At 42.6% G+C, this 14734-nt stretch overlaps 1 protein-coding gene across 2 annotated transcripts in view; it reads right to left on the bottom strand.

Annotated features, from left to right (window-relative positions):
• LOC118357967 (collagen alpha-1(XXVII) chain B-like) overlaps nucleotides 1-14734 on the bottom strand; it is a 119623-nt gene that overhangs the window by 95255 nt on the left and 9634 nt on the right. For both annotated transcript variants that reach the window (XM_052479147.1, XM_052479148.1), the window contains one exon: nucleotides 7011-7064. In XM_052479147.1, coding sequence (XP_052335107.1) covers nucleotides 7011-7064 — 54 coding nt within the window. The remainder of the gene's footprint in view (nucleotides 1-7010; nucleotides 7065-14734) is intronic.

Below are 14734 nucleotides of genomic sequence, written 5' to 3'. Positions count from 1 at the left end.
TAGAGAGGGAGAGAAGACAGAGGGAGAGAGAGAGAGTGATAGAGAGAGGGAGAGAAGACAGAGGGAGAGAGAGAAGACAGAGAGAAAGAAGACAGAGAGGGAGAGAGAGAGAGTGATATAGAGAGGGAGAGAAGACAGAGGGAGAGAGAGAGAGTGATAGAGAGGGAGAGAAGACAGAGGGAGAGAGAGAGAGTGATATAGAGAGGGAGAGAAGACAGAGAGAAAGAAGACAGAGAGGGAGAGAGAGTGATATAGAGAGGGAGAGAAGACAGAGGGAGAGAGAGAGAGTGATAGAGAGGGAGAGAAGACAGAGGGAGAGAGAGAGAGTGATAGAGAGGGAGAGAAGACAGAGGGAGAGAGAGAGAGTGATAGAGAGGGAGAGAAGACAGAGGGAGAGAGAGAGAGTGATAGAGAGAGGGAGAGAAGACAGAGGGAGAGAGAGAGAGAGAGTGATAGAGAGAGGGAGAGAAGACAGAGGGAGAGAGAGAAGACAGAGAGAAAGAAGACAGAGCGGGAGAGAGAGAGAGTGATAGAGAGAGGGAGAGAAGAGAGAGGGAGAGAGAGAGAGTGATAGAGAGAGGGAGTGAAGACAGAGGAAAGACAGAGAGAGAGAGAATGGTGGAGAGAAAGAAGAGATAAACAGGAGGCACATGCAGAGACTAAGATATTAGCTTACACATCATATTCAATGAAGTGACATGGAACAAGTGATGGGAAGGTAGAGATATATTCCCCTATGGAGACAGAAGTAGCATTACTCTGTTTATCCTTCAGCCTTACAGTGTGTGGCTTGACATAGGAGGAGTAACCCTCTCTTCTCCCCTGAGCCCTGATAGTATCCCCACTGATCCCTGTAAAAAGAGGCCTTTGGCTTGTACACGAGGAAAGAAATGTGCCTCGGTGTGTATGTGCACACACACTCACATCAGCTCATGCCTGACACACGTCAGCTCATTCGTCAAACACACACACACATGGCTCTCTCTCCCCCCGAGACTCAGGCATGGGTCTGGGGTCTGGGCCTGCCTGTGGATGAAGGGGCAGCTGTGTCACAGGGGGAGAGCTGGGACCAGGTTCATGATGTGGGCCAACAACTTTTACAGGGGTGACACGTGCTACTGTCTTTACAGCCCATTAATCCAGAACAGACATTCTAACACACTCTGAGGTTAAACGGACCAGAGAGAGACATGACGCTTGGATCCAGATGACTTGAAGTCAGATAACAGACTTCTCAGAGTTTTATTGTCTTCTACGACACGAGTATGTAGAAAGCAAATGGGTGAGTATGTACATTATGTATGAAGATCACATGAAATGACACCAAGGAAGTAACATAATGAAACTGTTAAATACAGTAAACCCTCATATTGCGGTCATTGATTTATCTCTGGAGGAAAATATATGTGTACTGTTGTACTGTATAAACACAGACCTGGATTTAAAATACTATTTCAAATATCTAAAATACTTTGACATACATTCGAAGTAAGTATTCAGATATATTTTACTTTAGTTTAATATTTTAATGTACACTACAAAACCAACAGTATGTGGATGCCTGCTCGTCGAACATCTCATTCCAAGGGGTTGGCCCTCCCTTTGCTATTATAACACTTTTCTGGGAAGTCTTTCCACTAGATGGTGGAACATTGCTACAGGGACTTTCTTCCATTCAGCCACAAGAGCATTAGTGAGGTTGGGCACTGATGTTGGATGATTAGGCCTGGCTCACAGTCGGCGTTACAATTCATCCCAAAGGATGGTCAATGGGGTTGAGGTCAGGGCTCTGTGCAGGACAATCAAGTTCTTCCACATCGATCTAGACAAACCATTTCTGTATGAACCTCGCTTTGTGTACAGGGGCATTGTCATGCTGAAACAGGAAAGGACCTTCCCCAAACTGTTGCAACAAAGTTGGAAGCACAGAAGTGTCTATAATGTCATTGTATGCTGCAGCATTAAGATTTCATTTCACTGGAATTAAGGGGCCTAGCCCAAACCATGAAAAACACCCCAGACCATTATTCCTCCTCCACCAAACTTTACAGTTGGCATTATGCATTCGGCAAGAAGCGTTCTCCTGGCATCCGCCAAACCCAGATTCGTCCGTCGGACTGCCAGATGGTGAATCGTGATTCATCACACCAGAGAACGCGATTGGCGGCGAGCTTTACACCGCTCCAGCCGGTAAGTTTCCACTTCACAATAACAGCACTTACAGTTGACCGGGGCAGCTCTAGCAGGGCAGAAATTTGACGAACTGACTTGTTGGAAAGGTGTCATCCTGTCACGGTGCCACGTTGAAAGTCACTGAGGCCAGTAAGGCCATTCTACTGCTAATGTTTGTGTATGGAGATTGCATGGCTGTGTGCTCGATTGTATACACCTGTCAGCAACGGGTGTGGTTGAAATAGCAGAATCCACAAAATGTGGGGTGTCCACATTTGTATATATAGTGTATTTGGAAATAGACTTGGAAAGTATTTGACAGTATTTTCAAATACTTATTTCAAATACTATTTTCAAACACCTGGGATAAATTCATGGGACTGTATTTGAGTCTGTATATTTGAGTATTTGAAATACAATTTGTCAGACTATTTGTTTGTTTTTTACAAATAAGCATTCAAATAGTCAGCAAAAAAATACTTGTTTTGGGCTGTGCATTCAAAAATACTTCAACTGACAAAAAAGTATTTTAAATACCAGATACTCAAATACATATATACCGTATTTGAACCCAGGTCAGATAAACAATACCCAACCAAGAACATTAATATTGATTTCCTCATCAGTGCCACTACCCTTTCCACAGAGGGTTCTACATGGAACCCAAAATAATTCTACCTGCAACCTAAAAGGTTTCTCCTATGGTCACAGCCCAAAAATGATTTTGGAACCCTTTTTTCTAAGAGTATACTGCACTGCTATCTACTGAACTGCACACTACAGCACCTTCACACCTTCCCTGCTGCCTACACTGTGCTGAGGGTCAGTTCCCCACAACACAAAGGCTCCTTTGATGGCGGCTCAGGCACCAGGCACCATGCCTCCCTGCAGGGCTGGGTGATATCTTCCTCAGGCAGGCACTGCTTTCTTTGAGTGCTAGCCGGCTAGCCGCCCGCAGGCTTGACGACTGAGCTGAGGAACGCTGGTGTGAGGCTCTCAGGTGTCTGAAGAGGAAGAGGTGAAGGAAGAGTTGGGTTGAGACAGGCTGCCCACAGTCAGACATGACACCTCTCTGTCAAGAGAAACGGGCTGTTAGCGTTAGTGAGGTAGCTCACGTTCACACAGCACCGACCGTCACCAACCCTTTACTGCAGTTACTGAGCTGTAATTACGAATGGGGGTTGGCTATACGTCTAGACGACTCACGATTACACCTCACATCTGTGTCAAAGGTGACAGGTCAAATGAGTTCAATGGCTCTAAAGGTTAGGTTTCCCTATCACGTCAGTCCCCTGAAAACAGGTTTCATTAAATCAGTATTCACCCTCCAGAGCCACCAAGGTCATTTGTAAAGGTTTATGAAGGTCACAGAAAATAAGCTGTGTTTCGTATAATGTCATTGCACTGTTTAAACCGTTTCTCATGTCTGTCAATATTAGAATAATCAAAATGTTCCCCCATGTGTTGATGTTTGCTGAGCCACGACCCAGAGAGCAGAGCTAACCATATCCAGGCAGGCAAGCAGGCAGGCAGGCAGGCAGGCAGACAGCAGCTCAACCACTTCTTTTAGACATCAAACAGTCTTGAGGGCAAATTCTAACTTCCACTTAAGTTCCATTTACACGTAGTCTCCTATTGACGCCTAGATAACACCTACAGCATCATAGTGTAAAATTGTGTGCAGCATCAAAAGTAAATCTGAATTCCCCTTCTGCTACCATTTCTGTCAAGCCGTCTATGCATACAATTTGATGCATACGTTGGATAAATCCAACGTCTGCACCACACAGAACATACTGCAACTGCCTCTGCAACGCAGTGCTGCAAGGCAAACGCAGCGTTTCATTGGAAATGAATGTACTTCTGGTGTACCGAAACGCAATGCCGCTGTCGGTGTGATCGAGGCGTTAAGATCAACCCAATACAGTACAAGATACTGCACCACCAAGTCACTCAGGAATCATTCAGTCCACAGTGAATTGGAGTGAGTTGTCTGGCAATCCGGGTCTCAGGCTCTTGATCATGAATGAAAGGCTTGAAGGTAGTGTACTGGCGGGAGCTGGTGGTGAGCTCCAGTCTGGCTCCTAAATGCCTTTAATAAGACGGGGACAAAGCTCTCTTTCTTCAGTTAAAGAGATTGGGTTCCCACAGCCTACCCCTCTGAGGACCCAGACCAGCCCCCGGCCTCCAGCCTCCAGCCACCGGCCTCCAGCCTCCAGCCCCCGGCCTCCAGCCTCCAGCCCCCGGCCTCCAGCCTCCAGCCCCCGGCCTCCAGACTCCAGCCCCCAGACTCCAGCCTCCAGAAAGTAGCACAGTCTCATAGACTACGGCTGGTAGCTGATACACACACACGTATGCTGGCAGACACAAACACATGCGCACATACCTACGCAAATACACGTACAGTCACTCACACTACCTAGAGAACTCAGTCTGCACAGGATTGCTGAACAGACAGTAAACTGACCATTTGTCTGTTTCTTGCTGACTTCCTTCACTCACACATACTGTATGTATTATCGTGACATTCATTAGAAACATATCTGTTTCTGGAAAACAGTACTGCTGAAAATCCACGAAAAGCTGAAAAATGGAAGAGAGGATTCCATTATCATCGTGGGAAAGAAACAATATCTTCTGATGCTCTAATCTCAAAGAGCCACTCCTGATCCATTGATAAATCCTTAGATATCTCGTGGTGGGATTCAGGCTTGCTTCCTACTGAGTCTAATAAACATCCATTTGAATATGACATGGATTAGATTGGTCCTATGTTCAAAGGTTGTTCCAGCTGCTCTACAGACCAAACCATGGCCCTAAGAGAGGTCACAGGGAGTTTAAACACAACCACAACGACATAAATATTCAGAGAAACATAACATGTCTTTGTTTTGCTCACAACATGAGCATATTCTAGCTCATGTAAAGCGCTGCTCATTTTACTAAGGCAAGAAACACAGACTGAGTAGGGAGCCGCAAGTGTAGAAGCATGGCAATGGTGAACGATTTCATTTAGAGCACGAATACACTGGAAGCATTCATGCAAATAGAAGTAGCCTAACATAGAGGCCAAGTGAAATTATACAACAGGTGGGTCTAATCCTGAATGCTGATTGGTTAAAACCGCATTCCAGCCGGTGCCTATTCCACAAGCACCAGTGGTATATAAATACCCAATAGCCCAAATGCTACTTAATCTAACTAATCCAGAGTTGTTTCTAAGTTTTACATAACGTATTCATTCTTTAACACCTGAATTGCTCCTGTATATACCCCATACAATGAAGACCTTGTGTGTTTCCCTTAAATAATGTAGGTTTCACTCACTAATTTGCCTTCGGCTCCACTGACTATCATGGTCTTACAGCTGTTTGCTTTCCAGCTTTAGAGGCGTACCTTGGCGGCAGACAAACCCAGTGTGATCAGAGCCAAAGGAAACTGAACCTAGGGTGAATAGCGCTCCATAATCCAGAGATGTTGTTGAGAGCTTTATCATAATTCTCTATAAACCCCTCTGTATTAAGACACTACTAATGGTGTTTTCTTAAAGGGATACTATGGGATTTTGGCAATGAGGCGCTTTATCTACATCACTACAGTCAGATGAACTCGTGGATACCATTTGTATGTCTCTGCGTGCAGTTTGAAGGAAGTTGCTAACTAGAGAGAGCAGTTGCTTACTAGCGTTAGTTGGAAGTCTATAGTATCATATATCATAGACTGGTACCATAGACTGGAATACCATAGACTTCCAGTCATTGCGCTATAGAAGATACCATAGACTTCCAGTCATTGCGCTATAGAAGATACCATAGACTTCCAGTCATCGCGCTATAGAAGATACCATAGACTTCCAGTCATTGCGCTATAGAAGGTACCATAGACGTCCAGTCATCGCGCTATAGAAGATACCATAGACTTCCAGTCATCACGCTATAGAAGATACCATAGACTTCCAATCATTGCGCTATAGAAGATACCATAGACTTCCAGTCATCGCGATATAGAAGATACCATAGACTTCCAGTCATCGCGATATAGAAGATACCATAGACTTCCAGTCATCGCGCTATAGAAGATACCATAGACTTCCAGTCATCGCGCTATAGAAGATACCATAGACTTCCAGTCATCGCACTATAGAAGATACCATAGACTGCCAGTCATCGCGCTATAGAAGAGACCATAGACTTCCAGTCATTGCGCTATAGAAGATACCATAGACTTCCAGTCATTGCGCTATAGAAGATACCATAGACTTCCAGTCATCGCACTATAGAAGATACCATAGACTTCCAGTCATCGCGATATAGAAGATACCATAGACTTCCAGTCATCGCGCTATAGAAGATACCATAGACTTCCAGTCATCGCGCTATAGAAGAGACCATAGACTTCCAGTCATTACGCTATAGAAGATACCATAGACTTCCAGTCATCACGCTATAGAAGATACCATAGACTTCCAGTCATTGCGCTATAGAAGATACCATAGACTTCCAGTCATTACGCTATAGAAGATACCATAGACTTCCAGTCATTGCGCTATAGAAGACACCATAGACTTCCAGTCATTGCACTAATGCTAGTTGGCATTGGATCGTGAAACTTCCTCTAACTTCCTTCATACTGGACACAAAGACAAAAACGTTGCCAAAATCCCAAGTCTCCCTTTAATGTATTGGTTTTGGAATATAGACAGTACAATGGACCAGACAAAGGGCCTCCTGGTTTTGGAATATAGACAGTACAATGGACCAGACAAAGGGCCCCCTGGTTAAGAATCACTGTTTTAGTGTAGTCCAAGAGGAACAGGAACACAACCAGGAGAAACTCACCCGAGGCCCCCTCTTCCCCGGCGTCCCTGGCTTCCCAGGAGGTCCTTGAAGTCCCTAGAAGGGGGAAAATTATGTCAATAAAGCAGGGAGTGAGTAAGAGCAATAACAGACTGTGTACAGGAAGTGGATTGAATTGATTGAATGAAGCCACGTGTGAGAACACAACTTGAATGAGATACAGTTCCATGGAAGAGTTGGCACTTGGAAGAATTTGAGAGTTGGAAATGTAACATACAATCCACATAGTGGATTACCCTCATTACACTGGCAGTAAAACACCTATCAATCCACCCAGCATGGTTATACTCATTTTCAGGAGCTGCATATCGAAACAAGGCTTTGTTCTTTTCCCTGCCATTCTGCAAGCATAGCCTGTTACATTCAACACAGGTTAGTTTCAACTTGGATCAGTGCTCGCGAACCTTCTTTGTTAGGTCTTGGGTTTTGATGTTGGCAGTGTGGTTGAGAGCGTATTGTTAAGCCAGCTACGGCTCACTCCCACTGAAACCAATATTATTCCAATTCCAAAACCACTCCAGTGCTTGGATGTGGAAGTGTGAGTCATTGTGCTGGCAGGGCGGCCTGGACTGTGGACCGGGGCCTGCATTGGTCAGTTCCAAACACAGCCACTCTTGTTAATTACGGGCATCAGCTAGCTTTAAACCAATTACACACATGGATTAGCTCAGCTATCAAAGGTCATTGCTAATGAGGGGTCAGAGTCTGCAAAACCAAGCAGAGAGCAAACCCTTAGTTATGTTTGGAAATGTTAGGTTTTGATCTCATTTCTACTTTTCCACCAGGCTCATAAAACACAACGACAAGACAGGAAAGAGGAAATGAAAAACATCTTGAGAACTACGTAGGAACATACAGGAACTACGTTTTGTTAACATATAGTTTGATCTATGGTTTTGCTGACATACAGTAGGAACTACAGTTTGTTAACATACAGTAGGAACTACAGTTTGTTAACATACAGTAGGAGCTACAGTTCGTTAACATACAGTAGGAACTACAGTTTGTTAACATACAGTAGGAACTACAGTTCGTTAACATACAGTAGGAACTACAGTTCGTTAACATACAGTAGGAACTACAGTTCGTTAACATACAGTAGGAGCTACAGTTCGTTAACATACAGTAGGAACTACAGTTCGTTAACATACAGTAGGAACTACAGTTCGTTAACATACAGTAGGAACTACAGTTCGTTAACATACAGTAGGAGCTACAGTTCGTTAACATACAGTAGGAACTACAGTTCGTTAACATACAGTAGGAACTACAGTTTGTTAACATACAGTAGGAGCTACAGTTCGTTAACATACAGTAGGAACTACAGTTTGTTAACATACAGTAGGAACTACAGTTCGTTAACATACAGTAGGAACTACAGTTTGTTAACATACAGTAGGAACTACAGTTCGTTAACATACAGTAGGAACTACAGTTTGTTAACATACAGTAGGAACTACAGTTTGTTAACATACAGTAGGAACTACAGTTTGTTAACATACAGTAGGAACTACAGTTTGTTAACATACAGTAGGAACTACAGTTCGTTAACATACAGTAGGAACTACAGTTTGTTAACATACAGTAGGAACTACAGTTCGTTAACATACAGTAGGAACTACAGTTCGTTAACATACAGTAGGAACTACAGTTCGTTAACATACAGTAGGAACTACAGTTTGTTAACATACAGTAGGAACTACAGTTTGTTAACATACAGTAGGAACTACAGTTCGTTAACATACAGTAGGAACTACAGTTCGTTAACATACAGTAGGAACTACAGTTCGTTAACATACAGTAGGAACTACAGTTCGTTAACATACAGTAGGAACTACAGTTCGTTAACATACAGTAGGAACTACAGTTCGTTAACATACAGTAGGAGCTACAGTTCGTTAACATACAGTAGGAACTACAGTTCGTTAACATACAGTAGGAACTACAGTTTGTTAACATACAGTAGGAACTACAGTTCGTTAACATACAGTAGGAACTACAGTTTGTTAACATACAGTAGGAACTATGTTTTTTTAACATACAGTAGGAACTACAGTTTGTTAACATACAGTAGGAACTACAGTTTGTTAACATACAGTAGGAACTACAGTTCGTTAACATACAGTAGGAACTACAGTTTGTTAACATACAGTAGGAACTACAGTTCGTTAACATACAGTAGGAACTACAGTTCGTTAACATACAGTAGGAACTACAGTTTGTTAACATACAGTAGGAACTATGTTTTTAACATACAGTAGGAACTACAGTTCGTTAACATACAGTAGGAACTACAGTTCGTTAACATACAGTAGGAACTACAGTTCGTTAACATACAGTAGGAACTACAGTTCGTTAACATACAGTAGGAACTACAGTTCGTTAACATACAGTAGGAACTACAGTTCGTTAACATACAGTAGGAACTACAGTTCGTTAACATACAGTAGGAACTACAGTTCGTTAACATACAGTAGGAACTACAGTTTGTTAACATACAGTAGAACTATGTTTTTAACATACAGTAGGAACTACAGTTCGTTAACATACAGTAGGAACTACAGTTTGTTAACATACAGTAGGAACTATGTTTTTTAACATACAGTAGGAACTACAGTTCGTTAACATACAGTAGGAACTACAGTTCGTTAACATACAGTAGGAACTACAGTTTGTTAACATACAGTAGGAACTATGTTTTTTTAACATACAGTAGGAACTACAGTTCGTTAACATACAGTAGGAACTACAGTTTGTTAACATACAGTAGGAACTACAGTTTGTTAACATACAGTAGGAACTACAGTTCGTTAACATACAGTAGGAACTACAGTTTGTTAACATACAGTAGGAACTACAGTTGTTAACATACAGTAGGAACTACAGTTCGTTAACATACAGTAGGAACTACAGTTTGTTAACATACAGTAGGAACTATGTTTTTTTAACATACAGTAGGAACTACAGTTTGTTAACATACAGTAGGAACTACAGTTTGTTAACATACAGTAGGAACTACAGTTCGTTAACATACAGTAGGAACTACAGTTTGTTAACATACAGTAGGAACTACAGTTCGTTAACATACAGTAGGAACTACAGTTCGTTAACATACAGTAGGAACTACAGTTTGTTAACATACAGTAGGAACTATGTGTTTTAACATACAGTAGGAACTACAGTTCGTTAACATACAGTAGGAACTACAGTTCGTTAACATACAGTAGGAACTACAGTTCGTTAACATACAGTAGGAACTACAGTTCGTTAACATACAGTAGGAACTACAGTTCGTTAACATACAGTAGGAACTACAGTTCGTTAACATACAGTAGGAACTACAGTTTGTTAACATACAGTAGGAACTACAGTTTGTTAACATACAGTAGGAACTACAGTTTGTTAACATACAGTAGGAACTACAGTTCGTTAACATACAGTAGGAACTACAGTTTGTTAACATACAGTAGGAACTACAGTTTGTTAACATACAGTAGGAACTACAGTTCGTTAACATACAGTAGGAACTACAGTTTGTTAACATACAGTAGGAACTACAGTTCGTTAACATACAGTAGGAACTACAGTTTGTTAACATACAGTAGGAACTACAGTTCGTTAACATACAGTAGGAACTACAGTTCGTTAACATACAGTAGGAACTACAGTTTGTTAACATACAGTAGGAACTATGTTTTTTAACATACAGTAGGAACTACAGTTCGTTAACATACAGTAGGAACTACAGTTCGTTAACATACAGTAGGAACTACAGTTCGTTAACATACAGTAGGAACTACAGTTCGTTAACATACAGTAGGAACTACAGTTCGTTAACATACAGTAGGAACTACAGTTTGTTAACATACAGTAGGAACTACAGTTTGTTAACATACAGTAGGAACTACAGTTTGTTAACATACAGTAGGAACTACAGTTTGTTAACATACAGTAGGAACTACAGTTTGTTAACATACAGTAGGAACTACAGTTTGTTAACATACAGTAGGAACTACAGTTTGTTAACATACAGTAGGAACTACAGTTTGTTAACATACAGTAGGAGCTACAGTTCGTTAACATACAGTAGGAACTACAGTTTGTTAACATACAGTAGGAACTACAGTTTGTTAACATACAGTAGGAACTACAGTTTGTTAACATACAGTAGGAACTACAGTTTGTTAACATACAGTAGGAACTATGTTTTTTTAACATAAAGTAGGATCACCGGTTTGTTAACATACTGTGGCTTGCGAAAGTATTCACCCCCCTTGGCATTTTTCCTATTTTGTTGCCTGGAATTAAAATAGTTTTTGGGGGTTTGTATCATGTGATTTAAACAACATGCCTACCACTTTGAAGATGCAAAATATTTTTTATTGTGAAACAAACAAGAAATTAGACAAAAAAATGAAAACTTGAGCGTGAATAACTATTCCAACCCCAAAAGTCAATACTTTGTAGAGCCACCTTTTGCAGCAATACAGCTGCAAGTCTCTTAGGGTATGTCTCTATAAGCTTGGCACATCTAGCCACTGGGAATTTTCCCCATTGTTCAAGGAAAAACTACCTCCAGCTCCTTCAAGTTGGATGGGTTCCGCTGGTGTACAGCAATCTTTAAGTCATACCACAGATTCTCAATTGGATTGAGGTTTGGGCTTTGACTAGGCCATTCCAAGACATTTAAATGTTTCCCCTTAAACCACCCAAGTGTTGCTTTAGCAGTATTCTTAGGGCCATTGTCCTGACAGAAGGTGAACCTCCGTCCCAGTCTCAAATCTCTGGAAGACTGAAACAGGTTTCCCTCAAGAATTTTCCTGTATATAGCTCTATCCATCATTCCTTAAATTCTGACTAGTTTCCCAGTCCCTGCCGATAAAAAACATCCCTACAGCATAATGTTGCCACCACCATGTTTCACTGGAGGCTCCGTGCCATGGATCATCACTGGAGGCTCCGTGCCATGGATCATCACTGGAGGCTCCGTGCCATGGATCATCACTGGAGGCTTCGTGCCATGGATCATCACTGGAGGCTCCGTGCCATGGATCATCACTGGAGGCTCCGTGCCATGGATCATCACTGGAGGCTTCGTGCCATGGATCATCACTGGAGGCTCCGTGCCATGGATCATCACTGGAGGCTTCGTGCCATGGATCATCACTGGAGGCTTCCGTGCCATGGATCATCACTGGAGGCTTCGTGCCATGGATCATCACTGGAGGCTTCGTGCCATGGATCATCACTGGAGGCTCCGTGCCATGGATCATCACTGGAGGCTTCGTGCCATGGATCATCACTGGAGGCTCCGTGCCATGGATCATCACTGGAGGCTCCGTGCCATGGATCATCACTGGAGGCTTCATGCCATGGATCATCACTGGAGGCTTCGTGCAATGGATCATCACTGGTGGCTTTGGGCCAAGGATCATCACTGGAGGCTTCGAACGTGGAGCTGGAACAGGTCTCACCGGACTGAGGAGATGTACTGGAAGCCTGGTGCGTGGAGCTGCCACAGGGCTTACCAGGCTGGGGAGACATACTGGAGGCCTGGTACGTGGAACCGGAACAGGTCTCACTGGACTGGGGAGATGCATGGTTTTTTGTTTTAACAAAACCATAGATCCTACTGAATGTTGTGCCCAGGTAGGATCTCAGGGCTTGAGGCTGTACTTGTTTTTAAAGATCTCATGAAGTGGGAGTTATTGGTATTTTTTGACACTCATGGCCTTGGCCATGTGTCCCCGTGTCACGGAATATTTCAGGTGTTTTCATGTGTTTGGTGGTGTCACTCTTCTCACAATGTTGTATGTTGATGTAATTGATAATAATAATTGCTTTTGCTGCTAAGGCAATGTCTGCCCTTGACTCTGTCCAAAGTTAAACCAAATACTGATCTCAGATCTTTTTTTGTCAGAAATTTCAGAACATACTTTGTAGTAAAAGTATGACATAGTTAATAGTTTTAATATAATAGCCTTTGTTTGTTATATTGAGGACATTATGCAGGTCTCGCTGTGAGGCAAGTCACTGGTCTGGGGTACAGATGATGGTTACCCACATTTTCCATTGTTAACTGAAGCCCAGAGAGCCCCAGCGTTAGGTCATACCTGACCAAACAGAGCAGCATTGGCAATTCTTTCCGCTCATACTTCTGCAGTGAGGGAATCCACACGGCTATGTACGTCATAGCCACTTAAAGGTGGGAGATACATGTTTATTGGAGAGCTAGCCTACAATTGATGCTGGGCTGGATTTGCCTCATGCTTGGTCAAGGCTGACGTTACCAGGATACAGACCTAGTCTGCATCCCATGACGTTACCAGGATATAGGCCTAGTCTGAATCCCATGACATTACCAGGATATAGCCCTAGTCTGCTTCCCAAATGGCCAAAATTAGTGCACTCTGTAGAGAATAGGGATTGGGAGACAGGCATAGTTTGTCTCCTGCCTGGCATGATAATGTGTTAGAATGCCTTTCAAGTTCCACTGCTATGTAACACCGTTCTATCATCCAAGGTTTGCAGCAGTTAGAATAACTCACTCATTAAGAATCAAGAATTCCACAACTACAATTTGTTTCTCTTCCTGTCAGTAGAATTAGGATACTAGATGTTGTTTGTAGCAGCGCAATTCTACAAATTGACTGGAATTTAGATAGAACTATTGGCAAGCTTTGTTTTGAGGGTTTTGTGGCAGCCGGTCTGACTATTTGAATCTTCAAACACTGTTGAAGTCCACTGCAGTGCAAGCTTGGCATCTGTCAGGTTACACATGTCCTGGCATAGCCCACACTGGTCAATATCTTCAAGCTGTCAGTGTAATTTCAATTGTGGACCACACCAAAGCATACCCACTCTGAGAACTGGTCCCCTCAATGTGTACTTACAGTAGGCTTGTTCGATGAAGACGTGTTTCTCTAGCTGTGTAAAGTAGTCTTGTGGTGCATTTCCACTATCATGTTAACAAAACCATAGATCCTACTATATGTTTTTGTTAACATGGGCACCATAACATTCCAATGTTACAATAAGAACAAATGACCTATATGCTATGAGCAACCAATGGTCTGTTAGGAGCTGTACAGTCATGCTTGTTATAGTTTTCAAAGTTGTTCAAACATCTGACTTCATAACATTTCTCATTACAATGTGAGTTTGTCCACGTATCATTTACATCGCTTTCACAAGACAAGAAGTCTTCACTTCAACCCAAAAACATTGAAGCACACATTTTGAAATGACACCACAGGTTTGAACTAACTCAACAAAATGTACAGAAAATCTTCATCTAAACAAATCACACACTCAACAAATCCATATCGCCGTAAATTGAATTATGATTATCGGGTCAAGCATTCCTGTCCCTCTAAATAGGCCCCACTTCATAAAACGGTTAAATGTTCCGAGGCATTTTATCCACCATGACCTCTGATCCTGCTCTAAAGGTCTACATTTTTCCTCCTGGGAGGAATCTCTCGCCCCGGCGTCAGGCCCTCAGCTCAGACACACAGACCCCTGGCGGGCATGGCCCTCCTGTGGGCCTGGCTATTTCTACCTATCCCTCTAAAAAGGAAATCTCACATTAGCAAGCAAGCACCGGTAGCTAGCACAGGCTCGCCAGCCTTTCATACTTGGGGGAGGGGGGGGCACTAGCGAGCAGGCTATAGAGGAGGTAACGTTTTAGTGAGCTCCTACTAAAA

The sequence above is a fragment of the Oncorhynchus keta genome, chromosome 25 (genome assembly GCF_023373465.1).
Source record: "Oncorhynchus keta strain PuntledgeMale-10-30-2019 chromosome 25, Oket_V2, whole genome shotgun sequence".
Lineage (NCBI taxonomy): Eukaryota > Metazoa > Chordata > Actinopteri > Salmoniformes > Salmonidae > Oncorhynchus > Oncorhynchus keta.
This window is presented reverse-complemented; position numbering and strand designations above follow the sequence as displayed.